This window comes from Sesamum indicum, linkage group LG10, assembly GCF_026168435.1.
Source record: "Sesamum indicum cultivar Baizhima isolate 11 linkage group LG10, ASM2616843v1, whole genome shotgun sequence".
Classification (NCBI taxonomy): domain Eukaryota; kingdom Viridiplantae; phylum Streptophyta; class Magnoliopsida; order Lamiales; family Pedaliaceae; genus Sesamum; species Sesamum indicum.
Genome location: NC_142666.1, coordinates 4,747,059 through 4,775,019, shown reverse-complemented (window position 1 = coordinate 4,775,019; position 27,961 = coordinate 4,747,059). Strand labels below are relative to the sequence as shown.

At 34.0% G+C, this 27,961-nt stretch overlaps 3 protein-coding genes and 1 pseudogene across 3 annotated transcripts; 2 read left to right on the top strand and 2 right to left on the bottom strand.

The window, feature by feature from the left end:
* Positions 1–1,331: 1,331 nt before the first annotated feature.
* LOC105172374 (Tetratricopeptide repeat (TPR)-like superfamily protein) lies at positions 1,332–3,956 on the top strand. The gene has a single exon (XM_011093768.3). It carries the CDS (start codon positions 1,454–1,456, stop codon positions 3,194–3,196), a length of 1,743 nt encoding a protein of 580 aa, XP_011092070.1. The 5' UTR covers positions 1,332–1,453; the 3' UTR covers positions 3,197–3,956.
* A 1,545-nt stretch (positions 3,957–5,501) lies between these two features.
* Positions 5,502–6,301, bottom strand: HTA7 (histone H2A 7). Its single transcript, XM_011093769.3, has 2 exons — positions 5,973–6,301; positions 5,502–5,888 (listed from the first exon to the last, which is right to left on the bottom strand). The coding sequence occupies exons 1-2, from the start codon at positions 6,180–6,182 to the stop codon at positions 5,661–5,663; spliced, it is 438 nt and encodes a 145-aa protein (XP_011092071.1). The 5' UTR covers positions 6,183–6,301; the 3' UTR covers positions 5,502–5,660.
* A 2,537-nt stretch (positions 6,302–8,838) lies between these two features.
* On the top strand, positions 8,839–9,443 carry LOC105172377 (large ribosomal subunit protein uL24z pseudogene; annotated as a pseudogene).
* Positions 9,444–20,895: 11,452 nt separating this feature from the next.
* LOC105172378 (luminal-binding protein 5) lies at positions 20,896–23,985 on the bottom strand. Its single transcript, XM_011093771.3, has 7 exons — positions 23,881–23,985; positions 23,422–23,683; positions 23,133–23,347; positions 22,161–22,874; positions 21,842–21,996; positions 21,643–21,725; positions 20,896–21,524 (listed from the first exon to the last, which is right to left on the bottom strand). Exons 1-7 carry the CDS (start codon positions 23,927–23,929, stop codon positions 21,029–21,031), a joined length of 1,974 nt encoding a protein of 657 aa, XP_011092073.1. The 5' UTR covers positions 23,930–23,985; the 3' UTR covers positions 20,896–21,028.
* Positions 23,986–27,961: the final 3,976 nt, after the last annotated feature.

Here is a 27,961-nt window from a genome sequence, read left to right as displayed (position 1 = left end):
GGTAAAAATCAAAAGTACGTAAATTAAAGTACAATATCAAAACAAGTTTCTACAATTCATATTAAAATAAAATCAAGGGAAATTTGTACTTTTTTATCACATATGTTAAAGTGTTTTTCAATTTAGTCTCATTTATTATGATTTTCTGAAAAAAAAAAAAAAATTGCGTTTCATAAGCTGAAATTTTTCTCAATGTTATTCTCACGTGCATTTTTTGTCCAATGATTAATGAAAAATGTATGAAAAATGCTAATATAATATTAAGAAAGTTTTTAACTTATGGGATGCAACGTGGGGATATCGTAATAAGCTTGACTAAATTGAAAAAGGCCGCAATAATTAACGGAAAATGCTAACAACTCCTTTAATTATTGGGCAAAAAAGGGTACAGGGAGACTAAAACTGAGAAAACTTTCAACTTACAGGATGTAATATGATAAAATCGTAATAAATAGGCCTAAATTGAACAGTGACTTTTGTCTCCCAAATCCCAACAACAAACATACACTATTTATTTTAAAATATTTTAAATTACCTCTAAAAATAAATCCAAACATACACTCTATCTCCAAAACACACTTATTTATCTCTATTTTTCTCTCTCTATCTCCAAAACAGAAAACAAAACACTCCAAAAATAAACGAGACATAATGGTAAGATTTTCTAAAATCAATGAGTTAGAAGTCACCCATTTAAAATTTTCAAAAGTATTTCTAATTAATAAGATTGAAAATTTTTATTTAAAATTTTATGATATTTATTCTTCCATATATATATATTTAATTTTTGAAGTTTATATTATTATTATATATATTATTTTAATGCTATTCATTTTAAATTTTACAATACGTAATAAATTAATATTTTAATATTTGAAAATAACTTCTAACAAATTAATCATGTAGAATTAGTATTTGCCTATTTATTTATTTTTTTGATTAAAATATTTATCATTAATGTCCAAGCAATTTAGAGAAATTAGGATATAGGACTCTTAAAGAGGTTTTTTTTTATATATAGAATTTTATCTTCTAGAACTCATTTTAATTTATTATTTAAAAAATTATTTAAATAAGGATATATATATATGTCTTTTCACAATGGAGGCAAACACACCAGAAATTCATACTTTTATATATAGTATAGATTATTATTTGTAATATTTAGTTTGGTAAATTTACTATTTTTTTACCCAAAAAAATCAATTTACCGAAAGTATAAAGCAACACAAACACACACAAAAATATAAATAAATAAATAAATAATCACTGAAATTAAATTAATTTATTTGATTCAATATTTAATGGTAGTATTTTGATAAATCATTTTGTTGTTATGCGCTGGAGAGAAGGTGAAGAGAGGTAAGAAGCAGCTTCAAGTAGAGACTGATGTAAGGACTTTGAAGCCACTAATAATAGTTCCAAGTGATCATCTCCCAATCTGTTTTTCCAAATGCAACTTGCAAGATTGACATCTTTGCTCGAAAAATCTCTCACAACCGATCAGGCAAAGCAAACCCACTGCCAAATAGTAGTCAGCGGGCTTAACGATCTCGAGCCACTGTTGATTCGTCAGACCCTTAATTCTGCTGCCCGTTATTCTCCAAGAACTGCTCGTTACGTGAAAGCCATCCTCCGGCGTATGCAGAAGCCGGATGTTTTCGCCACGTCGTTTACAATCCGTTATCTCTCTCAACATGGGCAGTTTCGAGAAGCGCTCTCTGTGTACGAGCAAATGCACAGCTCGGGACTTTTTCCGAACACATTTGCTGTGTCGTCTGCCCTCAAGGCTTGTGCTAGGATTTTATGTAAAATAGGTGGGTTAATGATTCATGGGCAAGTGCAAAAGTGTGGTTTTTGTAAGGTTGTTTTTGTTCAAACTGCTCTTGTGGATTTCTATTCGAAATTAGGCGATATGGTGATTGCGCGTAAGGTGTTTGATGAAATTAGAGGGAAAAATGTGGTATCTTGGAACTCGATACTAGCTGGGTACGTGAAGTATGGGGACTTGGCAATGGCGCAGAGTGTGTTTGATGAAATGCCAGCGAAAGACGTGATATCTTGGAATTCCATGGTTTCAGGATATGCAAGAGCCAAGAATATGGAGCAAGCGTATGAATTGTTTCGCCGTATGCCACAGAGGAATTCGGCTTCCTGGAATGCAATGATTACTGGTTACATAGAATGTGGGAAAATAGAATTAGCTCGCAGCTTTTTTGATGCAATGCCAGATAGGAATAATGTTTCTTATATCACGATGATTTCTGCATACTCAAAGTACGGGAGTGTGGAGTCTGCCAAAGAGCTCTATGATCAAATGGCTGAGAAAGATTTGCTTTTATACAACGCCATGATAGCATGCTTTGCTCAGAATTACCGGGCAAAAGAGGCATTGCAGTTGTTTGATGAGATGCTGAAGCCAAATGTTAATGTCCAGCCTGATAAAATGACATTGGCTAGTGCTATTTCTGCTTGCTCTCAACTGGGAGATTCGAAATATGGGACTTGGATTGAAACATACATGAGAGAGTGGGGGATTGGAATGGATGATCATTTGGCCACCTCTTTCATCGACTTGTATGCAAAGTGTGGAAATATCGATAAAGCTTATGAGCTGTTTAAAAGCCTCCAAAAGAGGGATTTAGTTGCTTATACTGCAATGATCCTGGGGTATGGTATAAATGGTAGAGCAAAGGAGGCAATTGAGCTATTTGAGGAGATGATGGATGCTGATATTATCCCAAACCTGGTTACTTTTACGGGGATATTGACTGCTTATAATCATGTTGGTTTGGTGGAAGAGGGCTACCGTTGCTTTATGTCCATGCAGAGGCATGGGCTTCTCCCATCACAAGATCATTATGCAATTGTGGTTGATCTTTTGGGTAGGGCTGGGCGATTAGAAGAGGCACATGAGTTGATTAAAAACATGCCAATGGAACCTCATGCTGGAGTATGGGGTGCATTGCTTCTTGCTTGCAGCTTGCATAACAATGTAGAACTTGCAGAGGTTGCTTGGAAGAATTGTTGTGAGCTAGAGCCTGATAGTAGTGGTTATCATTCTCTTCTCGCCAATATATATGCCTCTGCTGGGAGGTGGGATGATGCTAAAAGATTGAGGAGATCTGTTGAAGAGAAGGGTCTTGTCAAGATACCAGGGTCTAGTTGGATGGAGTGTTCTGAATCTCAGCAATAGGTGATCTTGCTCGACACGTTGGCATCAAATGTCTTGCTTCATCACATTGTTGGGCCCATTAATTGGAAATTCTTTTGCATCTCAGATGAAAATAATCTTTCTATCCCCGAAGAGGCCCATTGATGATCAATATTCTCCAAGTTTCTTCTATTTTTTGTTCTTTGAGCTGCTAAAAGATTTGACCTAGATATGGTATTCCATAGCTGCAACTATCCTCTGGACTCTGCACATGCCGGCTATTACACAGTAAATACAAGTCAGTCTACATGATGACACCCTACAATCATTCTCTTTTGTAAATTTTTGCAGTCAAATCCCACTATTATGGTTAACTGGGGGATACTGTTCAGAGAAACGCATAGAATAATTCAACATTGGAGGAGGATAAATATGAAAACCAGCAAAAAAAGCACTTGAAGGAGATGCATAGACAGGAAGCAAATGCACTCTCACTTGTTTTGTATACGACCTCTGTTCTTCCTCTTGGCTTACTGAGAGTATGAAACATCTGTGCTGCATGTGGCATCCAATGTTACTAGTTGCTGGGATTGGAGAGTTGAAGAGCCACCTGTGACATCCGCTCCAACTCATTCATGGCTTTGGTGAGTAGACCAATATATGTTAATCCACAGCTACATTAACTAGCATGAAAGCCTTTTTCTAGTATTAGTTTTCACCAATACTGTAAGGATCCAAGGATGGTTTTGAAGTTTCGATCAGTTATACCTCCGTCATGCTCATAACCTCAGTTCTCTGCAAATGATTGACTTCTGTTCCTATCATGGCATGCTATATTACAGGCATGGTATGATAGTAAGTGATATTTTAATAGCTTAAAGCTTAGAAAGATAGGCAGTGACTCAATTTTTATTCTGAATTAATTCCATTCTCAACCATATTTTCCAAAATGACACCAGTTGAAAGAATTTGGATCTGGCATGTTACAAATTCCTTATTGTATACACTCAAAGTCAGTATCTTCCATGAATTCTATGTATTGTTTTGTAACATAAGCAACTCAATGAATTTGATGTTCTGAATATATCTGGAAATTTTCATTATTTTGGCTATGCATTTGATAACTTTGAGATGATGCATGGTCTCTGATACAACATGATGCATCTAATCTAAGGTAATAGCCGTGCTTAGCATTCAGTTTTGTCATATCAAATGCAGTTAATGACTGTATTCTGTGAATAGTTTAGTCCTGCTGTATGTTGGTTTTCCTTACAGTTTTCAATACTTTAATGCTACTATTATGATTCATGATTCGTGTCTAATTGCATAATAACATAATTCTTTTACCTCAAACGGCCTTTTATTGAATTGAATGAAGTAAGAATTGCATTTTCAGTGAAAAAAAGCCTTGGTCTTTTGTTCATTTTAAGGTAAGTTGGATACAGGATACAGTAAATACTGATATGAGCACATCTACTGTGGCATTCTTCTCAAGAGAAGGGTTCAATAATCCAAAAGCTATAAGAAAATCTTGTACAATTGATTTCATTTAATGTCCTGGATTTGGATAGGAGACTGGTTAATGGTATTTGGAGCAAACAAAGAGATGGGCTTGGAGAGACTGTATGCAAGTTTTGATAGAAATAAGATCTACAACTCTAGGCATGTTTTAGTGGAAATAAAAGCTGTCATGTTCTTTTAGCACATTGAGATCAGCTGGGAGTATACATTTTTATTAATATAATATACTGATTTATATATTTTACTCTTATTTATAATATATTTTAAAGCGTAAAATTTATTATATGCACATAAAAACGTACCAAAACAGTCTATATAAAAAAAATAATAAACTTCACATTAGCCACTTATTTAAAAAACTATGTTCAAATGGACTTTCATATCAAAAATTGGTCCGAAACATGCATAAACTTTTACCTAACAAATGGCAGTTCAAGTTTGCTCACTCAACCAAACATAGATCAAGACAGGGTTAAATGCAATTTTACTACTATGATAAGTAAAATGAACAAATAAATCTCTAACAAGTTACTTCACTACATTTTGAAAATTTTCAAAAAATAAAACAAATTATTCCTCATTGATAGTTTAAATTAGAAAAGTAACTTACTTTATTTTTCAAAATACAAAAACAATTTTACTATTTATTTTTCACAGAAAATTAAAATCTAAGTAAATTGAATTTTTCCCGGTCAAGGAATATGCAGAGCGTTGTTCTTCTCAGTGTTCAAAACCAAAATCATTTGCACATTGAAGAATATTTGAACTGTTAAATGCTTTTTATCAGTGTTTTCACAATGAATAAAGCTCCCAAAAGAAGAAAGAATTACCAAGAAAATAAAAGCAACTTTCTATTATTTATGAGATTATTTACTTCCATGGCTACATCTGTTCCTAAACAAACAAGAAAGACAATGAGAAAGGCTGGGCCAGATGAAAATGGCCAAGTGCCCAAGAGAAGGAGAAGGGGAGAGACAGCAGAATGTTATGCCTTCTTTGGAGATTTGCTCTGCGAGCCTTTATCCTGTGAAACTGCAGATTTCTTTGGTAAAAGCACGGGATTGATGTTGGGCAAAACTCCACCGCTTGCAATGGTGACCCCTTGTAGCAATTTCCCCAACTCTTCGTCGTTTCTGATCGCCAACTGCACGTGCCTCGGGATGATCCTGGTTTTCTTGTTGTCCCTCGCTGCATTTCCAGCCAACTCCAGGACCTACAAGTCAAACAGGCATTTTATCAAACACTTACGAGCGTAACGAACTGAGAACTCATTCATTCAAATCAAATGGAATATTACCTCAGCAGCGAGGTATTCCAGGACGGCGGCCATGTAGATGGGAGCTCCGATGCCCATGCGCTGCGCGTACCGACCCTTTTTCAGGAACCGAGCAATCCGACCCACGGGAAACTGGAGGCCCGCCTTCACGGATTTTGGTATCGCCTTCTTCCTCTCGCCGCCTCTCCTTCCGCCGGCGCCCTTGATCGCTGTCGTCTTCACACTCTCCATTTCAGTAATCTTTTTACCTTCAGAGAGATTTGGGCACAGAAATTTATCAGGACTTGAGGTGAAGGTGGAAAAACCCACTGGCAGCAATGAATTTATACTGATCCGCGGGTTGTCGGGGATCCAGGGTCTTACTGTTTCCACATATAGGATTGGATTCATGTATGAACGGTTGGGATTTAGTTACAATGATATGAACGGCTGAGAATGACGAAACATTGGCGATCCGCGTGATTCTGCATCAACCAATCAGTTTGTTCCTGGTGGCGTTTGCTTTATGTGGGGGGTTGTTCCTTCCGAAATCAAGGCGGGAAATATTTTGAATTTAAAAAGAAAATCAAAATGGTTTCATTGACGTGGAAAAACATTGATGCAAATTGGATTATCCACATTTCTCAAATTGATTAAGAAATAAGGACAATGCCATACATTCATAATAATTAGGAGACAAAGCAATGGTCTCATCTATACTAATATAATAAAAAAATATTTTTTTCACTCACGAAAGGCAGTTTGTAATATCGTGATAGCTATCTTTTTTGTTGTGTTGATAATATTATTGAATTTATTTTTTTTATTTTTCTCTTTCTTTCTTTTTTAGTTTTATAAGATGGGATGAGTTGATTTAGATATTTTAAATATATTTTAAATTATAAAAATTTATTTATTATATGCATGCAAGGACGATGTGCGAAGACAATTAGTATAAAAGAAATGAAAGGAAAAAATTAATTTTACTGGAATTCTTTGAAGTTCTTTATAAATTACACTAAATTTTCAAGTGTGTTTACTTTCGTGTTGAATTTACCTTTTGCCTACATAAATATGAAAAATAGATATAATTACACAAATATCTATTATCTTTTGGAAATTACAAATATATTGTTTTGAGATTGTAATTATAAGGGTTAAATACATTTTGAATATATGGATTATGCATGAAGTGCATTTGCACTCTTAAACTATAAAGCAGAATAAAATAGTCCCTCATGATGTGGATCAATTTTTTTATAATAAAAATACCCTTATTATTTACACCATTTAAAATGTCTATTATAATCGTCCCCCTAAATAAATTTGAATTGTTATAAAAAAATTATTTAGAATAAGTACTATTCAAAATCTATAATTTTTATATTAAATATAGAATTTGTATAGACTCTATAAATTTATAATATTTCTATTTTTTATATGGTAGGTAAAAAATTTACATAATTTTTGTGTGAATTGTTACATAAATTGCACTTTTTAAAAAAATAAATTATCAATATTAGTTTAAAATATTACATCGAACAAATATATTTATGCACCGTAAAATGTGAAATTTATAATAAATTAATATATAATATCTTATAATTTTTTGGGTAATTATATGATATATTTTAATTATATAGATATGTAATTGAATAAAAATTTATAAATTATATAACATAGAATTTTTATTAAATTATATGTATTATGTATTTATACATATTTATATGTATTTTTGGACATAAATTATTTACATTGTAAAACATATTTGCATATACTGAGCTTATAAGTACTTTTTGTATTACATAATTTGTAAAAAATTTATACATTTTTAATATTATTTTATAAATAAAATTTGAGTAAAATTTTCAATCAGTAAAAGTAGTTTTGGGGGAAATTTTATAATAAAATATTTTTTAGGAAGTAAAAAAAAAAAGTATAAGGGTAAGAGATAAGGTTATTTTTATCCTATCAATGTGAAATTATTTTGTCAAGATGTTTTTGTTACTTTTCATACTTTATTGGGGTAAATGTGATTACATGCATAATCCAGATATTTTAAATGTATTTAACCCTAATTATAATTTACATCAGCACCTTTTCAGATACAAAAGAGCCATACCTTGTCATACCTTGTCATACACATACTTTTTGGTTTGTTTCTCACAACCACACTAACTTGCCTGTAGCCCGATCTTAAGTATATCTTGGTGTAGTACTTAGCTCTCATGGTTTCTTGAACAAATCCAATTGGTTATGAGTAGAGTACTTACTTTTTACAGTCACATTATTCAACGCCCTGTAATCTACATACATTCTCATTGAACCATCTTGCTTTTTCTGGAACAAAATCGAGGAACCATATGGAGCCTTGGATAGCTGGTTTAGCCCTCCCTCCAATAATCATCTAACTGCTTCCTCAATTTAGCCAACTATGCTGGACACATACAATAAAGGGTCTGGGCCGGTAGCCATGCACTAGGCTCCAATTTAATAATGTGATCAATGGCTCTTTGTGGTGGTAATTTATTATGTAGTTTGGGAGAAAACACATCCCCGAACTCCTGCAACTCCTCAACTATTTCATCGGCACCTCTTGAACCACATTCTGCTTAATTTTGATTAATGCAGCAAGGTAGGTCTCCTCACCATGCCTTAACATGTTCTTTAGTTGCATGGCCGACAGCAAGCCATATTTCTTCTCTATTGGCTTAAAAAAATCCTGCAAATATATGCCCTGTACAAAAGCAGGATAACTAAAATTAGCAAATAAACAACCTACTCAAGTAAGGTACTACTGTTGTTTTAGCCAACAATAGGAAATTTATCCCAAATATTATGTCAAAGTCGTCCAGTGGCCCTCCAGAAGCTGCAGCACCCCATCAAGAGTAGAGAAACAGCGACGCAGATGAAGTACAACCCACGCGTGTCTTCTTCCCGGTGCAAGAGCCGAAAGGCTCACTTCACGGTGCCGTCAAGCGTCCATCGTGTCCTGATAAGCGCGCCGCTCTCTAGCGACCTTCGGTCCAAGTACAACGTCCGCTCCATGCCAGTCCACAAGGACGAAGAGGTCCAGGTGGTTCGAGGAACCTACAAGGGTCGTGAAGGTAAGGTGGTCCAGGTTTACCACAAGAAATGGGTTATCCACATCGAACGCATTACTCATGAGAAGGTTAATGGCTCCACCGTCAACGTCAGTATTCACCCATCCAAGGTTGTTATCACTAAGCTCCGTCTCGGTAAGGATCATAAATCGCTTCTCGACCACAAGGCGAAGGGACGAGCCACTGCCGATAAGGACAAGGGTACTAAGTTTACCGCCAAAGATATTATGCAGACCATTGATTAGTAGGTTGGTTAATTATGCTTGTTTTTGTTTGGTCGTTGTTGGATTTATATTGATGAAGGAAGAGAGAGGAAAACTATGGCATATAATGTTACTTTTGATGGTACTTACATTTTGTTTGATATTTGTTTTGTTTCAACGCAATGCCGATAGTCACGATTCATAAATGCTTGATTATTTGTGTTGATTTTGCTTATCGTAGCGATATATATCTTGATGTTTCGCTTTGAATTTCTCGAGTTTGATGTAGTTCTTGGATCTCATAAGTTTAGTTGCTTGATTCGCCGAGTGATTGTAGTAGTTTTACTCTACTAGCAGTTCTGAAAAAAAAAAAAAAAAAAGAAGTCGTCCAGTGGAACATCCATTAAGCTACAGTTCTCTTGCCAAGTGCCAACCTTTAATTCCACACTAGCGACACCCTAAATCAATTTTGCCTTAAAATTCACGCTTTAATATAGCTAGAGAGTTGTGTGAGAGATAGTCCCAACTTCTGAATCTCACGGTCAACCATAAAGTTGCGAGTGACGCCTGTATTAATCATCGCCATCACCTCTTTGCACTTCACCTACACTCTAACGTACATCAAGCCTTTTTGTTTCGAGGTTTTCCTTCCATTACACTAAGCAGCTGCAAAGGGTTAAACTAGGATGATCCACCCTCATCATCATATCCGCCTCAGTAATTAGAGTGCTCAATTTCCCATGCTTGGGACAGTCTCGCGTGCGATGGTCACTATTACAGAGTTAACAATATTTCTTCTTCCTATCTACAACAGGTTGGGCGATATCCTTGTTACCCGATTCCTATCACCTCCTTATTTTTCTTGTTCTTGAACTTTCCATCTTTACCCACCTTGCTAAATTTTCTTTATTATCCCTTCAAGACTTTTCCTTCTTCTTATCTGTATCAACACCGCTAGTGATTCTTAATCCACTAATTGGTCTGCGTAGCAATCAAAAAGGCAAGTCCTTAACGCCCTGATCCCTTAACTCCATCTAAGCCCAAGCTTGCAATCCTGATAGGAAATTGAACAATTTGGCGTCCTCGAGCATATCTCAGACATCAAGCATCAGCGAACTAAATTGCTTCACATGATCTCTCACAGTATCCTAATATTTCACCTTTCTAAGGGACTCCCTTGCAAGCCAAGATGTATTGCAAGGTAGGAACTGATCTTTCAATTCCTTCTTTAATACATCTCATGTCTCGATCTTGTCACAGTTTGCACTAGCATCGTCAAAGAAATGCATACGCCACCAGAGTTCCGCATCACCCGTCAAATACATAGTAGTGATTGGCAACTTCTCAGCATCCGGAACGCGAACCGCCTGGAAATATGTTTTCACATCCTACAATAAATTCTCAAGCTCTTTGGCATTATAAGCACCTCCAAAGGGCTACGGATCTAGAACCTTTACCTTGGACGAGGGAACACGGTCATCCTCCCTGTCCATAACACATTTCAAGAGATTCACCTTAGTCTTCATGCCATCGAGTTTCATGTCAACAACATCAATGAGGATGCTCACATCCTCAACCACAGAAGTTATATGACCTTCAACTAAGCTTCACAAATAAAGTGCAAGATCTAAACCCGTGGAAACAGCACCACAAGTAAGGAATCCGAGGGTTGCCCAAGCAATTTCGTAATCCGTTGGATTTGAGTCGCTAATTCAGCAACACGATGTTTGAATGAAGTCTGGTTTTCCATAGCCAAAATCCACATAACCAAGAGCAACCTAGTTTTGATACCAATTGTCACAGGGGTTTCAACGTCTAGTAATTTTTCATCCATTTGTTGCATGGTTCTGTCCGCTATCATTTAGCCTTTCGTTCAATCTCACAAGCATCCATGTTTGATATAGTTCTGAAATAAATTTAACAAGCCAACAATACAAACATGCGCAGATCAATAGTAAACATAAATAATGCATAATCATTTATAAGAATTAACCTAACCTTGCATTAATCACTAAACAAGAATACAAGGAACGCTTAGACTTGCACACACAACTCACTATGCAACTCTGATAAATATGAAAACATGCAGTGATGCGCATGCTTGCCGCACCAACAGCTAATGTTGCATAAAGGGGCTTACACTTACCTTCAAAGCTTAAAATATCACTAGTGAGGGTATGCCCAGCTTGTGCAAAAGGGATTAACTACATTGTCAAATGTTAACGGAGATCAACATTATAATATTGATCAGGAAAATGTGCAGTATACATCAAGGCAACATCCCAAGCCCAAAATCTTGAATCATATATCTAATCACAAAATGTGTTGCTGGAATCAAATGCCATATTTGTGTTTATGCCTATAGTATATACGAGTAAATTACATTGATATCTTTGAAGTTGGATCTAATTATACAAATACTCTATATAAAATTACAAATACACCCTGAAATTGTATTTGTTACTACAAGTATACCCTCTATTTAGGGCCAAATTTTACAAGTACAATCCGTTTGTTAAATACATTGACAACCCCTCAGGGAGTGTATTTGTAACTTTATAAATGATAAAGTATTTAATGGTTTAAATGTATTTTTGTTGTCGTAACTTAGGTCATTTTATATATATATTTTTTAATTTTTTAAAATAGTATTTTGGTCCTACATATTGAAAATTTTTTAGATTTTAAATTTCTTTTTGCCATAAATGGTACTTAACTCATCGTCTTCCTCCCTCTCTCTCTCCTCCCCCCGTTTCCAGCAATCTGCCCCACCACCATCATCCCCATTTCCCGCCACCACCGTCAGCACCACCACCTCTCTCTCTACCCAACCCAAATCCCCACCCATCCCAAATCTCCCCTTTCATTTGCTACCATTCCCCTAAGTCGGTTGAAGCCGCTGCCGTTCGCCACCACCACTCATTTGCCTTCATTCACCCACACCAAGTTGGTAATTTTTTTAAGTGTTAAATATGAATGTATTTTTTTGGAGAAATATTTCTGAATGTATGTACGCCATTTTTATGGAATTTTTCTTTAAATATGAATTAAAAAGTATTTTCTGCACTTAAATTATGATTAAATAAAATTACTAGCATTTCTGCTTAATAATACCATGTTAGTAACTAAAATTGTTTAGAATAGTTTTTTTTTGGTTTTTATTGATTTTTTTGTACTTTTTTAAATTTTCTGAAAACTATTAAAATGTGTTTTCTGTAATTAAAATTTCTATAGCTAAAAATATTAGAATTTCTTTTTTATATTCTCTGCATATATTATTGCTTATTTCTATATTTTTTGTAAATTTTATGTAATTTTCTGTAATGAACTGTGTCTGAAAAAAAAAATCGGAAAATTTCTCAAAATAATCTTTGCAAATTTAAAAAAATTCATTTCTTAAAATAATTTCTGCGATTCTTTTTGAAAAAAATCTGTAATTTTTTTGTAATTTCTGTAATTTCAAAAAAATCTGTAATTTATTCATAATTTAGGAAACTAATTTTCTGTAATTTTGTAATTTTTTAAAAAAGATTCTGTAATTGTTTTGTAATTTGCAGTACTTTTCTGGAAAATCTTGTAATCTCCACCATTTTTTTTTATAATTTTATGTGATTTTCTGTAATTTTATGAAATTTTCCGTAATTTTCTGAAATTTTATGTAATTTTCCATATTTTTTTGCACTTTTCTAATTATTTGGTAATTTCTGTAATTAATTATATTTTTTCTGTAAAATTTTTTGGACCTTAGTGCAATTTTAGGAGAATTCGGATTATATAGTAATTTTCAGGAAAACTTGGACCTTAATGCAATTTTTAGGAGAATGTGGACTTTATAGCAATTTTTAGGAAAATAATAGACTTCATAGCAAACTTTTTGAAAAATTTAGACTTTAATGCAATATTTAGGAAAATTTGGACTATATAAGAATTTTATGTGATTTTCTGTAATTTTATGAAATTTTCCGTAATTTTCTGAAATTTTATGTAATTTTCCATATTTTTTTGCACTTTTCTAATTATTTGGTAATTTCTGTAATTTATTATATTTTTCTGTAAATTTTTTGGACCTTAGTGCAATTTTAGCAGAATTCGGATTATATAGTAATTTTCAGAAAAATTTGGACCTTAATGCAATTTTTAGGAGAATGTGGACTTTATAGCAATTTTTAGGAAAATAATAGACTTCAGAGCAAACTTTTAGAAAAATTTAGACTTTAATGCAATTTTTAGGAAAATTTGGACTATATAAGAATTTTATGTGATTTTCTATAATTTTATGAAATTTTCCGTAATTTTCTGAAATTTTATGTAATTTCCATTTTTTTTGCACTTTTCTAATTATTTGGTATTTTCTGTAATTAATTATATTTTTTCTGTAAATTTTTTGGACCTTAGTGCAATTTTAGGAGAATTCGGATTATATAGTAATTTTTAGGAAAATTTGGACCTTAATGCAATTTTTAGGAGAATGTGGACTTTATAGCAATTTTTAGGAAAATAATAGACTTCATAGCAAACTTTTAGAAAAATTTAGACTTTAATGCAATTTTTAGGAAAATTTGGACTATATAGCAATTTTTAGAAAATTTTGGATTTTAATGCAATTTTTAGGAGAATTTGGACTTTATAGCAATTTTTAGCAAAATAATGGACTTTATAGCAAACTTTTATGAAACTTTTGAACTTTAATGAAATTTTAGAAAAATTTGGACTTTATAGCAATTTTTAAGAAATGTTTGGACTTTAATGCAAATTTTATCAAAGTAATGGACTTTAACACAAATATTAGAAAAATTATGGAGTTTAGGAAAATCATAGAATTTAATGCAATTTTTAGAAAATTTTGGTCTTTAATACAAATTTGAAAAGTTTTAGACTTTAATGCAATTTTTAGAAAAATAACGGACTTTATAGCAAACTTTTAGGAAATTTTTGGACTTCAATGAAAATTTTAGAAAATTTAAAATTAAAAAAAACATAATGTTTATAAATAATAAAATACAACTAATAATTTTTAATATTAATATTTTTTAAATTATAGATCCATGACTATCAGTGCTTCGCCTCTTCAGGGACGAGGTCATGTCTGGGGCACTCCCTATCCTCCTCTCACCGTTGATGCGGATGCACCCCCACTATCGGAGCCTGCATCCATGCCGCCGACAACGGCTGCAGATCCCGCCACAGCAGCATCACAAGCCGTGGGATGCAACACCACCACCACCACCACCAGCGCCACCATTGCCACCGCAGTATTCCCTCCATTATATTAGCCTTGGGGATGCGAGATAACGTATGAAAAATAAATTAAATTATATAATTAAAATTTCGTTGCTCTTTTATTGTGTATAATATTTCTATAATTTTTTCAGGTCGAACCAAGATTTTCACAGAGCGATCAATGCTACAATCCGCTGTCATTGTTTGTATCCCTAGGGGTTCGTTTTGCAGATTCCACAGAAGCACCAGCTTTTCTGGCATAATAATTTAAAGGTAAGAATAGTAAGTATTTATTTTGAAATGTGAATATTTATTTTTATCTAATACTTTTAGTTTTGAATTTACAGTTTTTTTTACTGGTGGAACTGTGATGACGAGTCTATGTTCAAAGTCGTTAAGGCGTAGGTGGGTTAGTTCCTATGAAAGCGGTTCGTTGATGTCTGAAATCAATGGGTTTGACCGTTGTGACTGGCTGAGGAGATCTGACGGCAGCTCTTGGAGTACTAGGCTAACCCATATTTTCGATCACAATCGGCCAAAAATAAGGCCAATCGGGCAGCCGACCTGACGGCAGCAGCTACCGTCTACTGCAGGGGGTCGTCCTCCTTTGGGGCCTACAAGCGTAAGATGGTAAGTATTTTAAACTGTAGTATTAAATTAATTTAATTTGTTAATTTACTAATTATTTTTTTAAATATTTTTTGAACATGAGGCACAACTCGAACGTCTTGTCAAGCAGATGGAGGCATTGGAGAAGTGCTATAAAAAGAGAAAAATAGACGGCTAATGGAGCACCCCGTGGGCAGCGGAGGTCACAATAATTATGTTATAATTTAATTTTTGAATAAATAATCTATTCGTAGGAGCTATTCATGAGGATGATGGAGGAATGTCTGATCTAACCACATAGTGATCAACATCCTCCATTATCCGCTCAAGGATCAGTGGCCTTGACCAAGCAACAATTGTGGTTTAGCAGTAGGAGGACGGAAGAGGGGCTGAGTACTCGATCTTGACTCTGAGGCCCACCACACAATTACTGGACTATCACAACCCAGCTCATCCACTTCTCCATCGCCCTTGCCACCACAACTGCCAGGCCCCGACCTTGATGATCAGGTCGCGAGGCTCGAGGAGTGGATGTAGCGGATAATGACCACCTGGCCCGCCCCTCTACTGTCCCAACCGTCCTAGCATCCAGTTGATCCCCCAGCACTCGAGGACGATGGTATAGACGTTGCCGACAAGGAGCTAATTTAGATTAAGATTTTTTTATTTGAAAAATACAATATTTAAACAATATTTTTATGTTGTTAATTAAATTGTTTTTATTTTATTGCTATATTATATGTTTTTTTATATAATATTTCACATTTAATAAATTAAGCTATATATAACAAAAGATTCAATAATTTATTTTTATAAAAAAAAATATTAAAATAAATTAAATAGAAATAAATAATATAAAAATATTTTAATTTTGTAAGGACTGTTTTAACGATTTTTTGATTAGGAATTAATATCATATAACTACAAAAGCAGTTCCAAACATCGTGTAAAAGAGAGTTATCAATTTTTAAAAGGGCGTTTAAAAAATTGTTATTAAAGTAGGATAAAAATAGTGGCAAAGACTGGTACAAGACTAAAACTAACATTCACAACAGGAGCCACAAAGACCGTTAAAACATGTGCTAAAAACAATATTACAAAACTCGGAACAAAAATTGTTACAAAATAAAATAAGGCCGCTACATCGAGAATTAAAAAGACTGTTCCAACTTTGAAGCAATTTCATAACTATTTGTGTTACAATAGCCGTTCTAATTATACATATATGATATTGAATTTGACCGTTACAAAAACAGGTCCAGACTCATTTTCTACATTTGATCAAGTATTGTAACGGCTTCCACGGACAGTATAAAGTCTGCTACAAGTTGTAACGGCCACAAGATAAGCCATTACAAATATTTGTAACGCTTAAAAAAATCTCGAAAGACTATCCTTTACAAGAGTCGTTATAATTAATTAAAAAATTATTACAAAATATTAAATTTATCGTTACAAAAATCGTGACTATAATATAATTGTTTTATAGTGTACATACCTTTTTTGAGTGTTTCATCATTCCCAAAAACTTAGGAACAATCTTTGCCTCCAAAGAAAAATAAAACAAACAAAAACTAACAAAATCAGTTGTATGTACTATCATCTAACAAAGAAAGAGAAAATTTAAAAAAATCCTACAAACTATATTACCTTGACTGTTGTTCAAGCCACAAATAACCCCAGAAGCGAACAATATGTTCACCCTTCACCCTTCTCTTCGTCAATAAACTAGATGAACATATCAATTTTTTTTTGTTGATTTTCACAAAAATTCTACAACCTAGCACGATTCTTCTAAAATCTAAAAACCCTTAGGCTGTGTTTGGATTTTTATCTTTGTATTTTTCGAGACAAGATAAAACACAGTCAATGTTTATTTTTACAAATCTGAACACAATGTTAAACTCTCTCTCGTTTTGTCCCTCAGTAAAAAGGTAAATTTGAGAAATCAATAGTCGATTTCATGTTATTCAGTCAAAAGGACAAAACGGGAAAAATTAAAAAAGTTCAACCGTTATCTTTTTTAGACGACTGTGGGATGTGAGCTTAATTTTAAAACAGAGGGGATTTTAGGCTATATACAAAACACAGGATAGTTTTTTTGCAAATATACGAAAATACAAGGGGTTTTATATGCAATTATTTAAATCCCACCCTTAGCAACCCATACTAAATATAACAAACTCAACCTAATCCAAAATTATAAGGGTTGTGTTGAATTCATGGGTCTTAACTTGACATTTCTATAACTTAAGATTACTTCAGAAAATGCTAATGTATGTAATTTACTCTTGCGAAAAATGCAAGCAACCCCCTTGTGATATCACAAATGAGCAAATTACCCCCTTATAAAAAAATAAATAGCGATTTACCTCCCTGTATTTTTAAAATACAACAATTTACCCCCTTATGATTTTTAAAATAAAACAATTTACCTCAATGTATAAGAAGGTAAATTGCTTCATTTGAAAAAGTATAAGGGGATAAATTACTATATTTTTTTCATAGGAGGTAATGTGCTCATTTTTAATATCACAGGGGTAAATTGCTATTCATCCATTTACTGTTAGATATGTTATATCCAAATGAAGAAGGAAAATGGCATAAAACAAGGAATAATATGTATAGATCATGATCTCCTATTCTTTGTTAAGCAAAGTGACCAACTACATAGCCAAATATTAAGGGAGGATCAGCATCACAATTTTGATCATTTTCACAAAATGAAAAGGGAAGCGTCCAAACATACACCCTTGTACTGAGTTATTAGTAGTTAAAGGTTCAACTTTTCTGTTTCAACCTGCCGGTAATTTTTCTAATTGATACTTAATTTAGTCAGCGAAGTTGATACCATATAACTATAAAGTTATGGATCGTGTCCTATCAATATGTGGGTCATGTTTTTCTTTCATAGTAATTATTAGTTAGTTATAAACATAAGATATTAATTACTAATATGTAGACTGTTATATTTGCTAGAGATAATTACGCTGCCTTCTTATGAAGTTTTGTGTAATTATATATAAATTCCATGTAATTTGAGAAATTACATCTAACACTCCTGAGATTTGCTTCCATCTAACAAACAAGTTCCTATTAGTCAAAATTCACCTAATTTTGCTTATATTAACAAAAAAAATCTATATTTACCCCGATTGACTTATTGCTAATTTATTACAAGTCAAATAAATTTCTTTATGATCAAATTATCATCATACGTCTTCGCGCATTAAATGCATGTGAGGAGGTATATCATCACCATTATAAGGGTCGTTTAATAAAAAAAATTATTTGACTTGTAATAAATCAATCGAGGGTAAATGTCAATTTTTATTTAGTTTTTTTTTATTAATATCAACAAATCTAGTGAATTTTGACTAACGAAGGAACTTATTTGATAGAAAAAAGCAAACCTCAGGGGTGCTAGATGTATTTTTCCAAAACACAGAAGGTCTACGTGTAATTATTTTAGAATAGGTGACCAAAAAGCCAATTGAAATGGTGGTTTTCAGAACTATTCAAGCGATCTTTATTTAAGTAATATTATCCCGATCACATGGTAAGTATTCATCCTTGATTCATGCGTCTGTTGTGCTTACAAATTACGTTAAGCACTGCTTTGACGTTACAACAAAGACCCACAAACCATTTTCGATAACCCATATAGTTGGGTTGCGCATTAAATGGAGGATATGAAACCAACTTTTGAGGGTTGCTCTAAAAAACATTCTAAGAGGACCTCGAGACTGGGCACCGAGAGTCCTATTGAGACTTGTATTGAGTATTGCATTCATTGAATGAATGTCGTATTTTATCGGCGACATACATTGGATATTTATGCAATTTCAGTGGGTTAGTTGACAAAGTGGTCAACTGGCTAAACTGACTTGCAGGGAAGCCTTGGAGGCTTGATCAGTATCACTCGAGTTCCCGACTCCAATAATACGGGAATAGTCCTTAAATTTGAGGAATCATGGCAGTCACGTGAATACGATGACTGTATCTTGGATCTGCGCGAGAGGTGATTGTATCATAGACATGATTATTATAAGCCTTGTCAAAGTATGTAGCGAAAACCGTGAGTTCCAAGAAGAGGATCCATCCCCTGTCAGTATATGACAAAGGTATCTCCTACGCACTTGGAGATGTGTTCACACCTTATGAACCTGTGGCTACAGTGATTGGTCGAATAGAAAAAAGAGGTTCTTAGGTCGAGCAATTAAGTATAACATGGTCTCAAGTATAAAGCATAGATGTCTAGTCCAGGATGGGAGCCGATACCAAATTTCATGCCCTAGACTAAGGTTAGGAGACGATAAACGGAAAAACCATACTCGTATGGCCTCGGGAGCCTAAATGTTCACACGGATATTCACCCAATCTCTACTGTCATGGATCGTTGCTAGACGACCACCATGGTAGTTGGCTTTCTTGATCAGTAGTTGATCAAGAACGATTAGTTAGATTAGATTTAATGATCGATAGTATTGGACATTAGACCAAGTCTAGCTGAAAGATATACCTAAAGAGTCATACACAAATCATTGAGGAAGAACAAAGAATTAATTTCGAAAAGTGTAAATAATTGGATCATTTACAAGTGGGGGTGATCATTGGATGGATCACCCAAGATTAAATTTATTAGATTAACTTAATTGGGCTCATCTTAATTAATAAATTCTATTTATGAATTAATTAAGATGTTTTGAGCTTATGTATTTAACTAGATTAAATACATATTAGGCTCAAATTGGTTCGATTTTATTAAATTGAATTTAATTAAAATTCATTGAGTTTTGAATTTATTTTATATTAATTCGGCCCACTAATTGATGTCTACTAGCCAATTGATGGAAGGAAGCTTGACTAAGAAATTGTACTTTTGAAAAGTGCAAGTTTGACCATAATTAGAACCATCTCTAATTATAAGAAATATTATAATTTCCGGGCATATAAAATATTGTAGTAAAAAATGAAGAGAATTTGCTTTTAATAAAAAGAAGCAAAACGTAGTGAGGTGATAAAAAAGAAAGAAGCATCTGAGAAAAAAGAAATGTGGGGTAAAATAAGAAAGAAAGAAAAATTATAACTGTGAGTTATTAAAAATATAAAAGCTTGTTAATAAAATATATATGGAGAAGGTGAGAGAAAAAATTAAGTTTAATAGGATTTACTAAAATTAAGGAAGTTTGTGAGGTAAAAAAATATGGAGAACATGACACAGATAAATGGAGTAGTGGATTGAGAGGAAAAAAATAATTAAAAAATATTAAAATTATTATTATGGGTAATTTTTTTTAAAAAGATAAAATGTTGGAATGATCTAAAATTGGTAGGACTAATGAGCTTTAGATAAGTAAAAATTGGCTATGTTTTAACCGAAAATAGAACAAGCAAAGCCCCGTTTGGTTGTGTTTTCATTTTCATTTTCAGTTTCCAACAATTGGAAATGTGTCGAAATGCTTTATTGGTTTTTGTGCGAAAATTGAGAATATGTTTGGATTAGTTATTTTCAAATATAGGTATATGGTGTGAGAATGTTGAATATAGATATATGTATTTTCGATGTGACAGATGACCAAATTGATTGAACATGTAAAATTACAAAATAATCAAAGTGAGTCTTGTCATTTGAAACAATTTTAATTGATTTGAAACAAAAAAAGACATGTTGACAAGATAAGACAAGTATGACAAACCTATGTGACCTATAATTTCAAAAAATTGAGAATTAAAATAGGAATGCATTGTCAATGAAAATGGCTTGACCAAACAAAATCCCAACTACCCAAATAGTGAAAAGTGAAAAAAATCTCATTGAAAACACAACCAAACGGGCCGTAAGTGTTTTTAAGTGTAACAACCTCAAAAAGTCCCTATGAATAACATAAAAATGTGAAGAATAGAACCAAAAAGAAAAAAACAGAAACAAATATTGATATATAACCCTCTCTGTATTTCATCACAACTCATCATGAAAGGGCTCTTCTTCTTCATGATCATCACTAGAAGTCGTGTCACTTTCCTCGTACGCTTTCCGGACAACAGGACTGCACACTGCTTCCAACTCTCTCATCTTCTCCTCCAGTTCTTCCTTGTCCGCTTCCTCATTGTTTTCCAACCACTCCACTGCATCCCTCAGTGCATTTTCAGTCTTCTTCTTGTCATCAGGCTCAATCTTGTTAGCCAGCTTGTCGTCGTCGTTGATTGCGCTCTTCATGTTAAATACATACGTCTCCAGCTTGTTGCGGGCCTCGACTCTCTCTTTGGCCTTCTTGTCTTCCTCCGCGAACTCCTCTGCTTCCATCACCTTTCTACGGATCTCTTCTTCGCTCAGACGGCCGTTGTCGTTGGTTATGGTGATGGACTTAGACCTTTTGGCAGCCTTGTCTTGCGCCGTCACGTGTAGTATGCCGTTTACGTCGACCTCAAATGTAACTTCGATTTGAGGCACTCCTCTGCACGGAATTGGTTTATAGGCTTCTTAAAACATCTTAAGTGTTTCGTAAGCTTTTCTTAAAAGAATTGTTTATAATTTCCAACAAAACACCTTTGGGTCAAAAGCTAAAAGCATACCGTGGAGCCGGTGGAATGCCGGACAATTCGAACTGTCCGAGTTCGTGACAATCTTTCGCCATCGCCCTTTCTCCTTGATATACCTAAAACATTAATTTCGATGCAGTTTGGGTATTAGGAACGTAAATTAACCAATATCAGACAACTTATAGTTGAAGAAACCTCTCCATTAATTTTGTCAGCAGACATATATATATACCTTGATTGATACTGTGGTTTGCTGGTCTTGATAAGTGCTGAAAAGCTGTGATCTCTTGGTCGGAATCCCAGTATTTCTTGGGATCAGCTTTGTCATAACTCCACCTACAGTCTCAATGCCCAAACTCAAGGGATTCACATCAAGCACAAGAACATCTGCATGCCAAAAACAATTCATAAAACCACATTATGATGCTAATTATCAAGAAATGACATTATCTAAATGCACTCGTTACAGGGTTTTTTGCAATAAATTCAAAAAAGTGTTTTTGATTTATAATTTATTCCCGCCACAAAAGCAGAAGTTATTGCAGACGTACCTTTGGTTTCTTCCCCAGTGATGATTCCCCCTTGTATGGTAGCTCCATGGGCGACGGCCTCATCTGGATTCACACCCTTGTTCGGTTCCTTCCCGCCGAAATGCTCCTTAAGCAGCTGTCGCACCTTTGGAATCCGAGTGCTGCCCCCGACGAGCACAATCTCATGAATGTCGGACACTTTCAATTTCGCGTCCTTCAACGCCTTCTTCACGGGCTCCATCGTCTTCCTGAACAAGTCCATGTTCAACTCCTCGAACCTCGCCCTTGTCAGAGACTCCGAGAAATCCTTACCATCAAACAACGACTCGATCTCAACGCGAACCTGATGCTGGCTGCTGAGAGCTCGCTTCGCTCTCTCGCACTCCTTCCTCAGCTTCCCGAGAGCCTTCTTGTCCTGGCTGATGTCCTTGTTGTGCTTCTTCTTGATCAGCTTAACAAAGTAGTCCATTACACGGTGATCAAAATCTTCCCCGCCCAAGTGCGTGTCGCCGTTTGTGGCAAGAACCTCAAACACCCCATTGTCCATGCTCAGTACGCTGACATCGAATGTGCCGCCTCCCAGGTCGAAAACGAGTATGTTCTTCTCCTCTCCTTCCTTGTCCAGGCCATAGGCGATGGCTGCTGCCGTGGGCTCGTTGATTATACGTACAACGTTGAGGCCTGCGATTGCACCGGCATCCTTCGTTGCTTGTCTCTGCGCATCATTGAAATAAGCTGCACAGCCCACATTGTATGTTCAGTATTTCACATACTAAAATTCCAAAAATCACACAATTATTAGGATTTGAGACACTAATATAAAACAAAACGGCCATCCACACTCACAAACAAACGATGATTAACGACACACCAATATATTTTATTCTTTAAAAGGTAAAAAATTATTTATTATATGGACGGAGGATCACTACGGCTAATATCTTAAAAATAGAAAGGACTATCTTACAAATAAAATAGAATAAAGCAGCATACCTGGAACAGTTACAACTGCATCATGAACTTTCTTTCCCAAGTAAGATTCAGCAGTTTCCTTCATTTTTCTGAGCACCATAGCGCTGATTTCCTCAGGACTAAAGACCTTAACTTCTCCATCTTTAGTCTTCACCTGCACGTAAGGCTTCCCGTCTTTGTCCACGACCTGATAAGGCAACATCTTCATGTCCCGCTGGACATCCGGATCATCAAATCTACGAAAACAAGCCATCAAAATTTGATTTCGAAAAAATTCAACTAGTAATTAGTAACTAAATTTTCGACTCACTTTCTCCCTATTAGCCTTTTAACATCGAAAACAGTACGTTCGGGGTTGAGGGCTGCTTGATTCTTGGCTGCTTCTCCGATCAAACGATCTGTATTGGTGAATGCAACCCATGATGGAGTGATCCGATTCCCTTGGTCGTTCGCTATGATCTCAACTTTACCGTTTGTGTAGACTCCCACGCACGAATACGTCGTCCCCAGGTCGATACCGATCACTGTCCCAAGATCCCGGTTTTGGGAATCTTGTGCAGCTATTGCTATGCCTGCAAAAAGTGGTTCGATATAAAAAGGAAACACAAAAATTAAGTTCAGAAGATAATATTAGCAACAAAATTATTATATGACAATCTCAAAGCTGTCCTTAAAAATATTGACACGACGACCTTGTTACAATATAATTATTACTGAGAATACAGTACATGAAACTGTACGGAAAGAGAAAATCCTGAGAGAAGCTTACCTGAGACAAAGAGAAGAAGAAAGCAGAAAAGCACATTCTTGAAACCCATAATGTCTGCTTACTGCTTTTTCGTGGAGCAATGGTTGTGTGTGATAGATAGTTGTCTTAGGTGGGGGAGAAGGGGTTCTTATATATATACGTTGCGGTGGTCGAGGTGAACTAGGAAACGGCTATCTAAATCAGCCAATACATGTCAAGGGTGAAGAAACTTGACGTAATTCAACCTATTAGAGGTTGACATGTGGTGGGTATGACTCCTAGTTCTGGCGGGGAAAGGGTTTGTTCTCCGAGTTGTTTTTGGAATTGGATTGTTATCTTTAGCATTTGGACCGGAGAATTGTTTCTGTAAAACTTTTTGTGGTAATTATCCTCAAGTAAAACAATTTCTTTCATTTTCTTTTAATTTAGATAATACTATAAATTATCTTATATTATTGCTTTGGTTTTGATAAGGGTAAATTGCATTTCTCATCTTATAATATAAGTTTAGTATATTTTCGATCTCATTGCTTATAGAATTTTTAAAAATAGTCCGATAACTGGAGAAAACACCTGATTTTGATCAATTATGTTAATTTTGATTGGGAAATTGGCGGAAAAATAATGTATTATGAGTTACGTGACTATTATAATATTCTCAGAGTGTAGGGAAATGATCACATGACTTGTACGCAGTTCTTTTTCATCAATTCCCTAACAAGAGTTGTCCGGATAACTGAAAGCGACAATTCTTTAAAATTATAGAATTATTTTTGAGAATTTCGTAAGCAGTGGAACTAAAAATATACAACCTTAATTAAATTATGGCATGATGTTTGTTTCTATTTTTGGTTTATTTTAAAAACACATGGTGAATTTTTGACTTATAGTTTTATATATAAACTAAACGTTTAATTGCTCTAACATGTTTTTGTTTTTTAACCAAATATGTTGAAAGACATTTAACTCTATCTTTCTTTCTTTATTTTTTCAAAAATTATATAATAAATGGGTATTTTTCCATGTGCGTTTATTACCAAAATATGTATAGGTCACTAACAAGTGTACTAACTATCAAGTAATATATAAATATTAATCCCACGAGGATTTAAATATAAGTAGCGAAATTATGACTAATCTGCAATTATTTAAATGATCAAGGATCAAGGGATGAATTATAACTATAAAAAATAACAACTAACTACAATAAATCAAACAAACGTGTTGGCCAAGATTTGATAATGAGGAATATGCTATTTTATGTATATCAAATTTATGAAGGGATTTGTTACATTTAAAAAAAAAAAAGGATTTGTTACATTTAACCCCCAAAACTATAAGATCCAAACTACTAAAGTTAATGCTGTTTTGAGGAGAACTTGAAGACTCACATTTGTTCTTTCACTGTCAATATAGTCGAAGGTGCTTGGTAGCTGTCAAACGTATTATACGGTTTCTATGGCCAAACAAAGAGTGGCGGTTGGACATAGAATGAGCTTCTAGGAAGTGGAGGGGCAAATACATTATTAATATGGCTTACTGTGCATTACTTGCATCATGCGTCTATGACATCTGGAGGGAATGCAACAGGAGGCGGTTCGAGCACACCGCTAGGACACCGGTCATCTTAGCAAGCTTGATCATAGAGGACGTTAGACTACGGATTCTCAGCATAAATTTGTCTAGCTCTGTTAGTACTACTGCACTATATAGACTGTGGCGTATCCCTTGGCCTGTTGAGGGAGAGCATACCATATGAGCACTGCTGTACTTTACTCACTTTATTTTTATCTGTGAAATTTACCTTTACCCGAAAAAAAAGTTAATGCCGTTTTACCAAATTTTGAAATATGAAAATCTATATACTATATATTAAGGTTGAGCATCTTTTCGCTGTCTTCCATTTTTTTGGTATGTTTTTTAAATATTTTTATTTATTTATTTAATTATCTCAAACCTCTCTTCCTAATATCTTTTGATAGTTATCGATTTTTTCCTTTTCATGCATTTTTTTGGTCACGATTTTATTACAAATTTAATATTAACTTATAATTTTGTACATTTTTATTGAATAATACAAATTTCATAAAAAGATTGTGTTAAATAATACTAAAGAGTTATGCACATTTATAAGGTGTGCCACAAATTACAAATATTTATATTACTAATGAGGTATTGCTCAATTGGTAAGATTGAGAACAAAATATTGTTAGTTCGATTTACTACAAGAAAATTGCAATGCTGGTCGCATAACTTATGTCTTTTGAAATCTTTGTCTTATTGTTTGACCCATCACCACATTTAGTCCCACAAGTATAAAAAAGTTTGCAATTTTAGTCCCATTAATAGTTTCCATCCAATTCTTCATGGAATAAGCACATGCGGCTATTTTAACCATGGGTTGACTGGCAGAGCCGACCAGAGAGTATAAGATTTTGGGGAGGAAATTTTGGAGGGTAAAGACTACAAAAAAAATGGTTTTTTTCTTCACTTACTTCATTAGAGAATAAAGTAGCAGTAATGTGGTTGTGTTAAAGAAAAACTCAAGCTCCTCAAAGCCATGAGAAGAACAAGCTCAAGCAAGAACATGCAAATAACAAGGCACAACCTCACATGTATCACACGCGCGTGCGCACACACACACACATATATATATATATCAACATCCAATAACTTTACGATCTCAAATCACAATACAACAATTTTTACACATACAAAACTGAGAAGGAGAACTCAGGTAAAATGGCGGTGGATACCCAACAAATTTGCTGGCCGTATGGACATTGCAAATGAGCCCCTAACAAGTAATTGCTACTTTCCTGGTTTTTTAAATTTCTTCACAAATTTTTGCCAATTTGCTGCAAATCAAGTCTGAATGTGAGAGGGGCTAGGATTCGTGTTTGAGATTTTGGGGAAATATTGGTATCTCTCTCAAGCCAACTCTTCCAGTCAACTCAAGGTTAAAATAATGGAGCACATGCAACAGACGTGCTCATTCCATGGAGAATTGGACAGAAACTGTTAATGAGACTAAAATTGCAAACTTTTTTACACTTATAGGACTAAATGTGGTGAGGAGTCAAATAATGGGATCAAAATCGCAAAAAACATAAGTTACGGGACCAAAATTACAATTTTCCCATTTGCTACAAATGGGTGTTTATTTACTTACATAATAGTATGTTGTTTTTGTATTTCATTTTAATATATTCATTAATAAAAATTATTAATATATAAAATTAATTTTTAAATTTAAATATACTAAATAATGTAATGAATCATATATTCAACATAAAAAAAAAAAAAAGGTACCTATAATGAGTGGAAGAGATTTCAAGATTGACAAAGGCTATCTTGCAAGCAATTAATTTAAGTCACAAAGTCCTTAATCAATGTTGCAGTTGTGAAGAAGTGAAGGAAAAATTAAAAAAAGAAACTCTACTCCACTTATGTTTTCCTTCATTTTGATTACCAGACCCTTATTTTCTCCAATTATAAACCAACTAATTTAATTTTCCTCCAAAAAACACTTATGTTATTACATAATTGATTACAAAATAACAGATTTTCAAATAATTAATTCTAAAATAAGTGATTCACTATAAGAAATAATGTTCTTTTACGCAAAATAGTGGAATTTATTGCTAATTTATATCAGCAATAAATTTAACAAGAAAAATATTTACTTAATAATTCACGAGTAGCAAATTTTAGCACCGATTTATTTGTTGTTGATTTTGCTAGAAAAAATTTACTAATGAAGATATTTATTAATAAGATTTTGTGGTAGAAATTTCAATTTTTTGGGCAAATCTTGCTACGAACTTTTGCATCATTGACAGATTTTCGGACAACCTCGATGCAATTTTTGAAAGGCAGTTTTAGTCCATATGCACTCATAGGGGTAAAATTGTCCGAAAATCTCCCAAAGGACTAAAAGTAAGCAATTTCGTAAGTTACTAGACCTAAACAAAAATTGACATAGTTATCGGACTAAAATTAAAATTAGACATACTTAGCGGACTAAAATAATACTTTTCCCTTAAAATTAATTTTAACTATAGCAAAAAACAATATTTTAGTTCTAATGTTAATTTTAAAA

Coding starts and splice junctions, on each gene's coding strand:
- LOC105172378 (XM_011093771.3), bottom strand. CDS start 23,929: ATGGGTTTCAAGAATGTGCTTTTCTGCTTTCTTCTTCTCTTTGTCTCA. Junction 21,997..22,160: donor CACTGGGGAAGAAACCAAAG/GTACGTCTGCAA, acceptor TTTGGCATGCAG/ATGTTCTTGTGCTTGATGTG. Junction 21,726..21,841: donor AAACCACAGTATCAATCAAG/GTATATATATAT, acceptor TTAATGTTTTAG/GTATATCAAGGAGAAAGGGC.
- HTA7 (XM_011093769.3), bottom strand. CDS start 6,182: ATGGAGAGTGTGAAGACGACAGCGATCAAGGGCGCCGGCGGAAGGAGA. Junction 5,889..5,972: donor TGGAATACCTCGCTGCTGAG/GTAATATTCCAT, acceptor TTTGACTTGTAG/GTCCTGGAGTTGGCTGGAAA.
- LOC105172374 (XM_011093768.3), top strand. CDS start 1,454: ATGCAACTTGCAAGATTGACATCTTTGCTCGAAAAATCTCTCACAACC.